The following is a 15,029-nucleotide window of genomic DNA, read 5'->3' on the forward strand; positions in this document are numbered from 1 at the left end:
TTGACCCACCAGAGTCTCCCGGCTGTTGGCTGAACTCCGTGCGGATTCTAGGGGAACAGACACGGGAAAGCGTCTGGACAAGGAATCAGTGGCCTCTACCTTGAGTGGGAAACTGCTGCCCAGTCTATGAGGGCCTAGGCCTCTCTGAGTTGACTTTGGACCCAAATCTAGAACCCCCAGGCCCTGCCTTCTCACTGTGCGATCTCGGTCCCTTGGGAGGTTTCCAGGTTCCCTTTTCAGAAGGGCAGGCCTGCCTGTCCTGGGAAGCATACCCAAGGGTGTCTCCTGAAGCACTGATTAGTGACAAGGCAGAAACTGCAGGAACTCCAGATTCTTTGGGGGACCTCGCAGGGTACAGGCGGCCTGGGCCTGCTCCACTGCCAGGGGACGCCTGCAGCCCTGCAGGCGGTCGGGAGCCTGAGTTGGTGGGGTGGGGACTGCGGGTGCGGTCCCCTACTCGGCCCAGCAAGAGGTGGCCCGCCCGCAGGGCTCAGAGGCCCGGCGGGGGCGGGGCGAGGCCGGCGGGGGCGGGGGTAGGAGCTCGCCGGGCGGGGCGGGGGTGGGCGCCCTGCTCCCCCTCCCTCCTTCCTTTTCTTTCTTTCTTTCTCCGCTTCTCGCTCTCTTTCTTTGCCTCGGCAGCTGGCCGAGGGGGCGGTCCTTGCAGTCTTTGTTGCCGGAGGAGCGAGTGCAGCTGCCAGCCGGCCAGAGTCGGGACCTGGACCTTGGGAGCTGCATGCGGCCAGGCGGTCCTGAGTCGGACCCCGGCCCGGGCTAGGACGCAAACGCGACAGACGAAGGCGTGCGCTAGGGGTCGTCCCGCGGCCACCCCACTCTGGCCATGCACCGTGGTACGAGTCTCCTCTTGATCCTGTGCGCTCTGGCGTCCGACGTCCCGGGACCTGCATCAGGTGGGTGGCTGAGCCTCTGGGACCCGCCTGACCCTGCCACCCTCCCCGCATCCCCAGTCGCTTCTCTGTGCACCCTGTGCTGGACGGGCTCCCTCTAGGATTACTAACGGGCCAGGGTCGGGTAGGCAGATTAGCGAAGCTGTACCCACCGGGAGCCATCCCTCAGCCTTCGCCTCAGTTGGCGTCCGGGACTTTCTCCTGGAGCGAGCTTGCACTCTTCGGGCTCCAGCTTCCCAGCCGCGCGTGCAGCGAGGCGCGCATCTCTCCGTAGAGAGCGCTCCTGGGATGGGGCTGGACGAATCCTGAGGGACTCTGTTTGTTACCCTCTGCTTTGGGTGACTCTCCTGGAAAGCAAGCTGGCTAGGACACTGTCGGGGACCGCGCCAGGTCGCAGGTCTCCTGGGGTGCGTCGCCGCGCCTCCCAGCTTGGCGGCGCGGGGGTCCGAGTCCCCACCGCCCTTGCATTTCCTGCCTCCCCCTCCCCCAAGTGTGGAAGGCACAGGGAGGAGAATGGGGAGCCGGAGCTTCTTCCTCCGCCCTGGGTTAACTCTCCCAGCCCCGCCCGGCCGGCCTCAGACGAGCCTCTGGCGAGCGTCCAGGCTCTTGTTTGGCTGCGACCTGCGTTGCAGCGCGCTTCTGGAGAGTCCAGAGCAGCCCTCCTGGGAATATGCGAGTCAGGGATGTGAGAGACCCCAGGCTTTGTGCTTAGGTAGCTCCAGGACGGCTGGGGGCTGGTCAAGTATTAGGGAATGTATCTGCAGGTGAGGGATTCAAGGGTATTGCCAGGTAGATGGATTGGAGGGATGGATGAACTCTGCATGGATTGGACCAATGTGGGGTGGGCAGGAGTGACCTCGAGGAAAATCTGCCCTGGGCGGGCTTAGGCTACTTGCCTTCCTGGTGAAGATACTGTATCTGTGGGCCCCGAATGTCAGGAACATTTAAACCACTGAGCGGAATGGCTGGGAGAGCACTGTTTCAGGGTTGATCTAACAGTAACCTTCAGAAAGGCGGGATGCGGTGTGTGTGTGTATGTGAGTGTGTGTGTAAAATCATTTAGTGAGCACCTACTAGGACCCAGCCTTACTCATTCTTATTTCTCACCATCTCTTAGTAAACCTGCAAGAAAGCTGACACGCATAAAAACCTCTTCTGTGAGGAAACAGGTTCAAAGACTAGCGGGAACTGCTAGTGAGGGCAGTGGAAAGAGAGGGCAGAAACAGGCTCTTGGGAAGTGTGTGTGGTCAGGGAGAGATGCGCCTTTTAGGATTTTTATGAGGACCGAAATAGTGAAGGTCAGTTGCTTACTGCTGGGCAGTAACTGCCATGCAGTGGTCATTATCTTTATTACTCTTGTAGACAGACTCCATTGGATTTCAGGATGCTTTGGTGAGTCCTGCTCTTTGGACTTGTTGCCTGGGGTACCAGCAGGCCAGCCACCCTCCCTTCACTAATCTGGGGACACCACCAGGGCAGAGTGTGTGTCTCTGGAGTCCCTCTAGATATGTAGTGTGGGGCCCTGCTGTTTCTGCTCTCAGGATCTCTGACTCTGAGGCTGTGAACCTCTTTGTCTTTTTTTTTTTTTTTTTTTTTTTTTCTAAGCCTGGACTCTTGCCACTGAATGGTACCTCAAAGAGCATGTCCTAGGCTCACTTTTAGAAAAATGTATACTATCTTTTTTTTTTTTTTCCTCCTGGACTCCCGGCTTGCCAGGCTCAGTCGTGACTGCCCCATTCCCTCACACAGGCTGTATTTCCCTCTGCATTGCTCTGCAAGCCCGGTGTCTATGTGCTGCGGTGCTGCAGGTCATTTAAAGGGCTGGATTGTAATTTAGGTTCTTGATAGGGAGGTGAGGGTTAGTCCAAGGTTGGCATTTCTCTGGCAGAATACCTGACGTGAGAGTTGTCACCTAGGAGTGATATGAAGAGCCTTTATCACGGGAGTGTGTGTGGTGTGGCAGGTGCTCAGTCCCATCAAGGCAGCAGACCTTCTGACCTGGCAGAACACTTGGCCATGAGCCACTGGCACCGTGCCTGCTGGTGCCAGCTGCTATTCCAAGGGAATTTCAGTCCTGATGATCTGCTTCGTGAATGTATTTGAACCTGCAATTATCTCTTATGGCCACTAGGTGCTGTTGGTTTTCGGCCACCAAAGTCTCTACCCGGGTCTTCCGGTAGAGAAGGCATTACTGAGAGTTACTTATCTTTTAGTTCATCGTGCTTATCTTTAAGATGGTTTAAGGTTGGAGAGATGGCTCAGTCATAAGATGCTTGCCGAGCAAGGTTGAGGACCTGAGGTTTTCAATGGGCTGTCTTTGACGAAGATCTCTTCATCCCAGCCAACTCCAGTCTAAGTAAGCGGCGTCTCCCTTCCTTTGCTTGGACGTTCTCTATACTGGGCCAGGGTGGGCACATGCGCACACGGTAAGGGGGGCTGTGGATGCCTTGTGCCAACCTCTCTATTTTGAGTGTGTTTTTTTGCATTTCCCTGGACTTTGGAACACCAAATGATCCCAAAGGGCTTGTAGCTGAGGGCACTGTGAATATACCAGGTACTGTGAACCCCGGCATTTCATAACAGAAATAAGCAAATAAGGCTGGTGGAGAGACTTTTTTTTTTTTTTTTTTTTATAGAAACAATGAATTCTTAGCCTGTTTATTGCTTTTCCCAGTTTGGTTAGAGATGAAGTTTTTTATTGAGTGAATGATGGCTAACAGGCAACCTATGTATACTCAGTCTCAGTACTGGGAACAGTAGTAAGTAGTGGGGACAGAGACAGATGGGGAACACAGGTCTTCCAAAGAGAACTTCCTGCTTTCCTCCAGCCACCTTTGACAGGTGAAAATTTAGGTCTGATGTGTGTAGATGACAAGATTTCAAGGAAGGCTGGGAATTGAAATTTTTGTGTAAAGATCATATAATTCTTAAACACTGGAAATTGACTAATTTTTTTTTCAATATCTGTGCCAATAAATAGAAACAGTCCTGCAGTCTCTGGCCATGGGGTAGTAGTCTCAAAATATTCTCATTAGGACGCCAGGGTAATAAGCATGCTATCTCCCAAAAGAACCCCTGGAAAGATATAATTACATAGTATATGCATCTTGGGACCCTTGAGTCCAAGACTTACAGAATAGCAGTCTGTGGGCTAGGTCCTAGTTGCCTGTAGCTTTTCAAAGCTCTGTAGGTACTTGGTCAGTTAGCTAAGTTCACTCCCAGTGGGAGATTTCCACACTTCCTCAGAGTCCAGTTCCCTGAGGCTTTTGCTAAAAAAAAAAAAAAAGTGAAGCTTCCTCAACTTCTTTCTTGGAGATGCTGATTCAGTGAGTCTGGGATGGAGCCTGGGAATTTGTTCTTAAGAAAATCTTGTCCAGGAAGTCTGGGAACTCTTTGCACTTACCACCCCTGAAGTTCATTGATTGGAAATACTTGCTCAGAGCTACACAGCAGTTCTTCCCAGGTCACTCATCCCATGACTCTCAGAGAAGGCACTTGCTAGCAGGGTAGCCATGGGCAGGGTCTTTTTTTTTTTCTTTATTAAGAAATTTTCTACTCACTCCACATACCATCCACAGATCCCCCTCCTCCTTCCTCCCACCCCTTCATCCCTCTTTCCCAAGCCACCCTGCATCCCCACATCCCCCAAATTGAGGTCTCCAATGGGGAGTCAGCAGAGCCCAGCACACCGAGCCTAGGCAGGTCCAAGCTCCTTCCCACTGCACCGAGGCTATGCAAGGCATCACATCACAGGCACTGGATTCCCAGAAGCCTGGAGGGCAGTGTCTTGAGCAGAGGCACACCACTGGCATGTGAGGGGCACCCTGCGTGAGTTCTGGCAGCAGACAGAGGGAGGATTTGGTTCTGTAACATGGCTACAGTCAAGCCTCTGAGTAGGCACAGCCTCCCAGCTTGGCAGGTGGTAGCAAAGAGAGTTCAGAATATATCTGCAGGACACTTGAACCAGAATATTTCTGTGGACCTGAGGGGTCACTGCTATGAACAGCTAGATATCTAAGGAGTAGTACCTGGACTGGATGAAACCTCAGTGAATCAGAGCAGTAAGTTTCCTAGCTGTGCCTGGAGTTCAGGCCCTTCCGAGAGGGTAGGGCTAGAAGACAAGAGCAGGGACCCAGGGCACCAATGTAGGCAGGTTTGCACAAGAGGATTTGGTTTTGTTTTTGTTCTGTTATTGTTGTTTTGAGAGTCTCAAATAATCTACTCTGGACTCAACCTCCTTATGTAGCTAGGGATGACCTTGGATTTACGATCCTCATTCCTTCCCTTCCCGAATGCTGGGATCTGTGTATGTCACCAGGACAAGTTTTGGCAAAGTTGGTGATTGCCAAAGGGCTTCATATATATGCTGCTCATCACTCTACCATCCAAGCCGTACCCTCAGCCCTCTGAGATTTCTTTTGAAGCCTAATTATTAACTTCTAGGAAATGTATCTCATCAAATTTCTTTGTATTGATGGTGGGGAACTGTAGCTAGAGTTTTCCTGCCTGGCCCACAGTCAGGACAAATCTCTCTCACCTGCCAGTCCCACAGCCGCTCAGACCCTACCAAGTAAACACAGAGACTTATATTGGTTACAAACTGTATGGCTGTGGCAGGCTTCTTGCTAACTGTTCTTACAGCTTAAATTAATCCATTTCTATAAATCTATACCTTGCCACGTGGCTTGTGGCTTACCGGCATCTTCACATGTTACTTGTCCTGGTGGCGGCTGGCAGTGTCTCTCTGACTCAGCCTTCTACTTCCCAGCTTTATTCTCCTCCTTGTCCCGCCTATACTTCCTGCCTGGCCACTGGCCAATCAGTGATTTATTTATTGACCAATCAGCAACACACTTGACATACAGACCATCCCACAGCAGGGAACACAGACCTCTGAGAGTACAGAGTGATGCTACTGAGAAGCCATTTGGGAAATGGGGTCAAGTCTCAATTCTCTCACTCCCAGTGTGTGGCTTTAGCCCACTTTACCCCTCTGAACTCTTGTTTGCCTTCTTACCTGGAAAGTAGTCTGACACACCTTATTCTTGGTGCCCTAACCTAGAGTCTTCAGCCTAAGGGACCACAAGTCCCAGGAAGCTATGAACCTGGATTGGAAAACATTACACCTACAGTTTTTTTTTATAACTTCAAGTGATATTTAGCATTTTCTTTAATTATGAATATGGCCAACACATTTAATTTATAGAGTGTGAATATTTAATTTTGAACACTATCAGGGAATTCCAATGTTACCACATGTGTGTGGAGGCCAGAGGATGGCCTTGGGTGTCATCTTTAGGAATACTGTTCACCTCCATTGAGAAGGTGTTTATCATTTTCCTGGAGCTTGCCAATTTAGCTGGGCTGCCTGGCCAGCCAGACCCAGGGGTCCTCCTGTCTCTACCTCTCCAATTCTGGGATTACAAGCATGCATCACCCGGCGGCCGGGGTTTTTACATGGCTTCTGGGGATTGAACTCATGTTTGCAGGGCAAGCACTTTACTGACGGAGCTATCCTTCTCAGCTCCACAAATAGTTTTTTTTTTTTTAAGTTTAAACAAAAAACTTTAAAAAAAATTTAGCTGGAGAGTGGTAACTCATGCCTTTAATCCCAGCACTTGGGAGGCAGAGACAGGTGGATCTCTGTGAGTACAGGCCAGCCTGGTCTACAGAGTGAGTTCCAGGACAGTCAGGGCTGGCTACACAGAGAAACCCTGTCTGGAAAAACAAAAAACAAAAACAACAACAAACGATTTATTTTATTTGTGTATGCTAAGTGTATGTGTGTGTATTATGTGTGTAGGAGTCTGAAGGGGCCAGAAGAGGGTGCTGGATCCCCTGGAACTGGAATCACAGGTGGTTGTGAGCTGCTTTGTGGGTGCTGGGAACTGAACCCAGGTCCTCTGCAACAGCAGTATATACTCTTTTTTGTTTGTTTGTTTTTTGTTTTTTGTTTTTCGAGACAGGGTTTCTCTGTGCAGCTTTGTGCCTTTCCTGGAACTCACTCTGTAGCCCAGGCTGGCCTTGAACTCACAGAGATCCACCTGGCTCTGCCTCCCAAGTGCTGGGATTAAAGGCATGTGCCACCATCGCCAGGCCCAGTATATACTCTTAACTAAGGAACCTTCTCTCCAGCCCCACATAAGTTTCCTTATCTCACTGATGCAGATTCTTTGAAATAAACCTTAATGCTCCTTGCTGCTTCAAAACTACTACACCATTGTTAGACCTTGCTTAATGATCCGGTGAATGACCACACAGTTCTGCGCTTCACTTTCACGGTTATCTTGATAGCTGTATTTCCATACAGTGGACTTTCTTGGTCTTCCTTATATCTTATGCATTTACAAACGTTTCTCTGAGAAGGGGTGCCTGGGAAACAAATAAACAAGCAAACAAATAAACAATGTGAAGAATCTTTTTCCTTTCTGGGCAGTGTAAGAGGACGGAGTGATACAGAGTGATTTTCAAACCCTGAGGGCTTGAGCTGAGTGAGGTATTTGGACATTCTTCAGCTCAGGAGCCCTTGCTTCACATGGACTCTTTCCAAGAGAGAAGTCAAGGATGCTACACCGAGACAGGAGTAGAAAGGCACCAGGAAGCCCCATCTGGGTGGTCCTTCTCCCCATCCCGGGAGGCCAATAGGCACTTGCACATCCCACAGGCATCTGAGGACACATTTTCTAATCCACGAGGCTAGTAACAACCCTAACAATGTCTGCTGAGTCCAGTGGGCTAGGCACTGCTGTGTGTAGGGTGGCTCAGTACATTCAGTCCTCAGAACAGCCCCTGACTACATGTAAGTTCTGTTGTTATTCTAGTCTACACATTCATTCAACAAATATTTCCTAAAAAAACGACTAAGTTCCAACCACTTCTAGAACTTGAAAAAAAATTTCTTCAGCAAATAATATAAAAATTCTTACCTTCTTGGAAGTGATGATATTGGAAGGAGAGAGAAAACAAAGGGACACATAATTAAAAAAAGTTAAGCGATGGAGTGTATCATTATTGCTGTGGGGGGAAGTAAAGCAGGAAAGGGGGACAAAGAAACCCAGTGAGTCACAATACTAAAATCAAATGGCCAAGAGAGACCTCACAGAAAGATGTTTGAACAAGGGCTTGAAGGAGGCTGTCATGTGTGAACCATGTCAGAAACAGACACAATGCAAGAGGTTATATCAAGTTGGTTGGCTGTAATTCACCGAGCATTCCCTGTTTTACTCGGTACTCATGGTCCTCAGCAAACAGGTTTGCTGTATGCGTGGTGGATGTGCACTCGTTAATGTATGTGTGTACACTTGTCTGTGTATTCACGCACGTGGAGGTCACAGGTGGATACTGTCTTTCTTCGGTTGCTCCCCACCTTAAGAGACAGAGCTTTTCACTGAACTCAAGGCTTGTCAATTCACCCAGTCTGGCTGGTCAATGTCCTTCAGGGACCTGCCTGTCTTCATACTCCTTTCCTAAAAGTTGGGGTTACAGGTATGTGCCACTTCACCTGACTTCATATGTGGGTTCTGGGGATCCAAACTCAAGTTCACACTGTTGTGCAGTGGTCTCCTAACCAACTGAGCCTTCTCTCCAGCCCACAAAAATAGTTTTTTTTTTTTTGAGACAGGGTTTCTCTGTGGAGCCTGTCCTGGAACTCACTCTGTAGACCAGACTGGCCTCAAATTCACAGAAATTCACCTGCCTCTGCCTCCCGAGTGCTGGGATTAAAGGCGTGCGTCACTGCTGCTCGGTGAAATAGGTTAATTTATTCTTTTATTTTTTAAAATGTGTAGGGTGTGTGTGTGTGTGTGTGTGTGTGTGTGTGTGTGTGTGTGTGTGTGTGTGTGTAGCATGTATGTACATGTGTAGAGGTCAGAGGGCAACCTCGGGTGTCATCTTAAGGACTACTGTCCACCTCCTTTGAGACAGGGTCTCTTCTTGGTGTGGACCTCACCGATAGGTGGAATGGCTGGTCAGGAAGTCTGTTTTCCTGTCTGCCTGTCCAGTTCTGGGGTTACAGGCCACCACACTTGGTTGTTTTGGGGATTGAACTTGGGTCCTTGTGCTTGCATGGCAAGTCCTTTACCAGCTGAGCCATCCCTCCCAGCCCTGGTTCTCATCTTAATCACTAATATTAACTCGCTGCTGGCACATTATACTTGGCACAACAATGTCTAAATGTTACAGAAAAGGTTAAAGAGGCATCCAGCTTCAAAGTCGGACCAAATGAGTTTCGTGAACTGCAAGACCACAAGTCACAGAGCTGTTCAGGGTTCAGAGTTAGCAAATACAGGTCCAGGTGGCAGAGGTCTTGAGTGTCAATTTGAAGGGGCGCATATGTCCCTGACAGAAAAAAAAAAACCAAAAACAGAACTTCTTGATCTGAAGCCCCAGGATAGGTGAAGGTCCCTCACCATGGCAGTTTTCCTAGACAAGGCTCATGACCTACCTGGTGGTAGGCTAGTGTGCCTGCTGCATCTCAATCTTGGAGATCCTTTAAAGTTCAAAGTGAGAGGATTCCATCTGGTCTGAAACATGTCTGGTGTTTCTGGTATTATTTTGGTACAGCCACATGTTTCTTTCTTTATTGGCACAAATAAGTTATCAGTTAGTCCTCACAATGGGCTGGCAATAGCAGTTGTTCACTTGTATAAACAGGAGGTAGAGTCATTCTGTCTTGACCCTTGTACTCAAGATGGTGTGACTGTTGGTGAAGACTGTTGGACTAACTGAGGACCAGGTTTGGCTTGAAAACTGCTGTTCTGACAACATGGTACTTCAGAGTAGAGGTGAAGAGAGATGATGGAAGACAGAGGGAAGAACAATACAAAATCCTGAGGTGGGGACACATCTGGCCTGCTGAGGGACATCAAGGGACTGGGGGGTCCAGGAGAGGGAAGTAAGGAGTAGGTGGAGATGAGATTGGAGAAGTCTCCTTGCCTAGGCCCTCATGTGCCAATGCTATGAGGTTATTTTATGTTTTAAGTCAGATAGGAGTAGCTGCAGTATTATGAGCAGAGTGAGATCGGGAGTCCTTCTGGTTGCCATGTTGAAAATGAGTTGACACAGGGCTCCTGAGGTGTAAGCAGGGAGACAGAGAGTTAAAAGTCACTGTAAGAAGCCGGGCTGTGGCGGCACACACCTTTAATCCCAGCACTCGGGAGGCAGAAGCAGGTGGGTCTCTGTGTGTTTGAGGACAGCCCGTTACATAGAGTAACCCTCCCTGTCTTGAAAAAAACCACTAACAACAAAAAGTTACTGTAGGAATTCAGACAGAGAAACTGAGGCATGGAGTGATGAAATAGCAAAGCTGGTATGAAGCATAGTGAGGGGTTTAGTTTTACTCTTCTGAGATAGGGTGCTGTTATATAGTGGGGACTGCCCTCCTACTTCCTATGTGGTCTCAGTCTCTTGAAACTCCTCAGTGCTCGGGAATACAAGCCTGCCTCACAATGCCTAGCCATGGAGGGGTCCTGATCCCAGCTGTCATTTCTTAGCTGCCCCCTTCTCTAGTTCCTGGTGATCATCTAGTACAGTAGTTCTCAGTCTGTGGGTTACAACCCCTTTGGGGTCGAACGACCCTTTCACAGGAGTCGCCAAAGACCATTGAAAAACATAGATATTTACATTATGATTCATAACAGTAGCAAAATTACAGTTATGAAGTAGCAATGAAAATAATTTTATGGTTGGGCATCATCACCACATGAGAACCTGTATTCAAGGGTTGCAGTATTAGGAAAGCTGAGAACCACTGGTGTAGAACTTTGAGTCTGCCTTGGACCTGAATGCTGCTTTCTCTCTGCAGGTCTTGCAACCAAGGGCCGGTCGGCTTTGGATATCGTGCACCCGGTGCGGGTGGATGCTGGAGGCTCCTTCCTGTCCTATGAGCTGTGGCCACGGGTACTGCGCAAGCGAGATGTGTCTGCCACCCAGGCCTCATCCGCTTTCTACCAGCTGCAGTACCAAGGGCGGGAGCTGCTCTTTAACTTGACCACCAACCCTTATCTCCTGGCACCCGGCTTTGTGAGTGAGATCCGGCGTCGCAGCAGCCTAGGACATATGCACATCCGAACCCGTGTCCCCACCTGCCATTTGCTTGGTGACGTGCAGGACCCAGAGCTGGAAGGCGGCTTTGCAGCCATCAGCGCCTGTGATGGCCTAGTGAGTTCTCTGGAATCCATGTGGGGAGGGCCTGGGGTTGGCATGACGTTGACTCTGCCTGGTGGCTCTGGTCAATATACCTTTCCTCTGCCAGCTTCTGTGTTCACGAGGGAAACAGAAATGACAATGCAGACCTCCTTGTTCTGAAGGACAGAACGTTTGAAAGTTTTACGTGAGCCAGATGCCAGTTGGCCTTGGTTTTTGTCAAGGTTTGGACCCAATTCTTGAACTTCTGAAAATGTCCCGGGTAGGATAGAAGCTGCTGCTCCAGAGTCCCCCGTATGGAAGAGAGCTTGCAGAGGCCAAGTCAGCCGTTGGGTGCTTACTTCTCTGGGGTGTCAGTGATGATGGAATCTCTGCAGACTCTCTTGGGCATGCGCCCCTTGCCTTTAGCCTTGCAGCCCAGATTAGGGATCCCCTGAAACCTCTCTCTTCCTACCTTTGTCAGCCTCTAAGACAGTTCTGCCACTGCTACAGCCCTAATTGCCTGTGGGGTTCCACTACCAAATACTAAATGAGCTTCCACTCCAGGCAGCATCCATCTGCTTTCTGCAGCGTCAAGCACCCTAGGGTGTACAGCCGGACTGGGGGTGTGCACACACAGCAACCATCCACGGCTCTCAGAGGGCTCTCAGCCAAAATGGCTCAGGTGAAAGCTATGGGACCAGCGACAAGCACGATGAGCTGCAGAACGCCTAGGCTTGGGAGGCCTGTCAGTAACATAGTCTGGTTTAGGAGCCCATGCCTGCTTCTCAGGTTCAGTTCCTCTCATTGAGCCTGCCTGGCAGCTGAGCAGAGATCTCCTTCCCATTCTGTAGATTAAGAAACAGGCTCCCAGAAGACCCTGCCTGAGGTCACCAGTCATTCAGGGATTTTGGAGGCTGATTCAAAACCCCTCTGTAGTCCCTTAAAGCAGGACTACTTTCTAGTACTCTGAACTTCTTGACTCTGTGTGACCCAAGGGGTCTAATTGGTGCTAGTGGGAAAGTCTAAAGGAGGTGACACCTTGTCTATTGGAGTCCCAAGCTTGCTCCGGAAGTGGCCGGCTGCCTGGATGCTTCCCATGATCCTCTGTTCTCTGAACTCTGTGCCAGGCAGATGTGCCCAAAGCGCTCCTGCCAGCTTCATTTCTCTGGCCAGCTATGGACCCAAGAAACAGGATATCTTGGTGGTCATGGCAACTGTGTGGCTTGGGTATGACAGAGCTGCCTTTGGAGTGATTCATTGCCTCAGGGAGGCTGAAGAGGTCAATGAGAAGTAATGGCCAGCTGGGAGGGAGCATGGTGGCTGGCAGAGGAGATGCAAAACATCCCGAGGGCCTGGCCGTGGGCCACCGACTCAGGAGGGCTGTCTGGGACTGTGTAAAATGTCATCTTGTCAGATTCCGACGCAGACCTCTTTCTCCCTCCTCGTTGTGGTGGTGGTGGTGGAGCAGAATCCTTGGAGATGTTTCAAGAGGCTTCGAGTAAGGGCCAGAGCTTTGCTTTGAAGCCTTTGGCTGTGTAGAATGGCAAGGAAAGAATTAGCAATCGGCCAGCAGGAGGGAGCCGCCCTTTCTGTCTGTGGTGGGTTCAGGTTGGGGAGGTGGGGCTTGGCTGGGCAGGCCAGGCCTCTGGAGTATGTGGAAAGGGAACCAGGTACCAGTCCTTCTTCTGTGACCCTGGCGCATCTTCCCCAGAGAGGTGTGTTCCAGCTCTCCAATGAGGACTACTTCATTGAGCCTCTGGATGGCGTTCCAGCTCAGACTGGACATGCCCAGCCCCACGTGATCTACAAGCACCAAGGCTCTGAGCCGCGGGCCCAGCAGGATGACTCAAGGGCTCCAGGCACCTGTGGGGTGCAAGGTATGTACCTCCCTACGGAGTTAGGGCTAGGGATGACCTGCAGACACATGTCCTTTCTAGAAGCCTCTCTCAACATCCTCATGCCCAGCTTCCTTGCGTTAGAGGGACACAACATTCTAGCAGGCATGCCACTATAGCCTTCGATGTCTCATTAACCTGTGGCATGGACTTGACAGGTCCCCTGGACTGTCTCTCCTGCTGCTGCTCACCTCCTTTGCCCACTTTTGACAGACACTTCGTCTTCCTCTGCTCTCTCTGCATATTGCTTACGGTGTCTCTGACTCCATCCATCATTCTTCCTCAGGTGGCTGGGCTGTCCGTAGCCAGTTTCAACAGGGATACTGGTGAGGCGCCTCCTGCCTCTCTTCTCTGCTTCCACTCCTGACTAACCAACCTGTGTTATTGGGGCCTTACAGCTCAGTACCTGGGGGGGAAATCTCACCCACTCGGTCTCTGCCCATCAGTGTCCCCAGAGCTGGAGCGTCGGCGAGAGCGCTGGGAACAACGGCAGCAGAAGCGGAGGCATCTGCGGTCAGTCAGCAAGGAGAAGTGGGTGGAGACCCTGGTGGTGGCCGATGCCAAGATGGTAGAGTACCACGGGCAGCCACAGGTGGAGAGCTATGTGCTGACGATCATGAACATGGTGAGGCTGCTACGCTTGCTGCAAGGGTGGTGCGGGTGCATGGGTGGGGGCGTTGAAATGGGACCCAAAGGGAAAGCTGGGTGGGAATGTCGACAGGCTGGCTTCCAGACAGAGGGTCCGATTCCAAGCATGAAGGAGGTTTCCGGGCTCCAAGTCTAGAGAGAAACACAGCGTGGCAGGATCCCTAGAAGAGAGCTGTGGCACAGGACATGGTTGTAGGGCTTCTTGGACCTTGAACTGCACTTCAGTACCCCTCCCTTGCCCCAGACTATCCAGAGTGCTGAGCAGTATGCTGTGCTACCCTGCTGGGAGGGGTGAGTGAAGGCTGGGCCACCCCAGCCCTGTGCCTGTCTAAGAGCGTGTGGTCTGGTTGTTTCACACGCTCTGCCCTGAACAAACCCCTCCCCGCCTTATGTCAGGATCTGTGCTGAGTGCTGAGAACAGACACACCCCGTTAGAAAAGCTCCACCTGAGACATCTACATGCCTTAGAGATGGGACTGTCTGCTCGATTTAAGGTCTTCTAGCTGGTGACCTTGGGCAGGTCTGTGAGCTGGGGAGGACAGAAACACTTGGTGGGCTGGACACACGACTCTTGACTCCACCTGACAGTTGAGATGACAGGGGCTCTGGGATGCATGGGCTTAGCAAGTCCAGGTAGGCAAGACAGAGCTAGGCAAGGTAGTTCTGGGTCTCTAAAGGCCCACCCAGTGGGGACTGTGGCTGATCCTCCTGCCTCAGTCCTGACTGTAGGGTCAGGGCCTCCTTCCCAGATCCCTCCTTGAAGGGCAGATGGGAACCTGCAGGCCACCAGGCTGATCCTTGTAGCGCCGCGCCGCCCCCAGGAGAAAAGCTCTCTGTACTGCTCTGTCCCCTAGGCCAGGGCTCACTTGCTGCCACCTTAGAGGAAGTGCCTCTGAGGTCAGCTAGCATGGATGGCTGTGAAACCAGGACTCAAAAGAAGGGGCTGCAGCCGTGACTGATGTCCACCTGCTAACATCACAGTCCCACTGTGTGAGTCCGCGTGAGCGAGTGTAGTCCTGAGGTAGCCTTTCCTGGCTTGGATACCATCACTGGCTCCTTGCTCTTTAGGGAACAAAAGGCCTCTGAGGCCTTCTGCTTCAGGGGGCCTCACTCAGGCTTCTTTGCTGAACCTGGTCTGCACAGGGAGGTGGCCACTGAAGGTCAGGCTGTAGGGAGCTATTGCTGAATAACAGGGCTTGGCCTCAGGACAGGCGAGGAAGGGCAGGGTAGGATTATCAGTCCCGAGGTCCTGTTCTTCCGAGTGTTACCTCTTACAGGTTCAGCTTGCAAGAGCAGCAGCTTGGCTGGTAGAGTCTCTTAGGGATCCAGACTTAGGCACAGTGAGACCTTCCCAGACTTAACAGGCTCCCATGACATCCTTTGGGTGACTAAGGATCAGGCATTTTGTTTCAGGGCTCAGCAGGTTCTATTGGGAAGAGGTGGGGTTGGCCTTCAC

General features: G+C 51.0%; 1 protein-coding gene across 1 annotated transcript in view; it reads left to right on the forward strand.

Moving 5' to 3' along the window:
* Positions 1 to 351: 351 nt before the first annotated feature.
* Adamts7 (ADAM metallopeptidase with thrombospondin type 1 motif 7) overlaps positions 352 to 15,029 on the forward strand; it is a 52,012-nt gene continuing 37,334 nt past the window's right edge. The window contains exons 1-4 of the mRNA XM_052716721.1: positions 352 to 908; positions 10,708 to 11,063; positions 12,742 to 12,907; positions 13,372 to 13,550. Coding sequence (XP_052572681.1) covers positions 839 to 908; positions 10,708 to 11,063; positions 12,742 to 12,907; positions 13,372 to 13,550 — 771 coding nt within the window. The 5' untranslated portion in view covers positions 352 to 838. The remainder of the gene's footprint in view (positions 909 to 10,707; positions 11,064 to 12,741; positions 12,908 to 13,371; positions 13,551 to 15,029) is intronic.

Source organism: Peromyscus californicus, unplaced genomic scaffold, assembly GCF_007827085.1.
Source record: "Peromyscus californicus insignis strain IS unplaced genomic scaffold, ASM782708v3 Scaffold_11__1_contigs__length_118956290, whole genome shotgun sequence".
Classification (NCBI taxonomy): domain Eukaryota; kingdom Metazoa; phylum Chordata; class Mammalia; order Rodentia; family Cricetidae; genus Peromyscus; species Peromyscus californicus.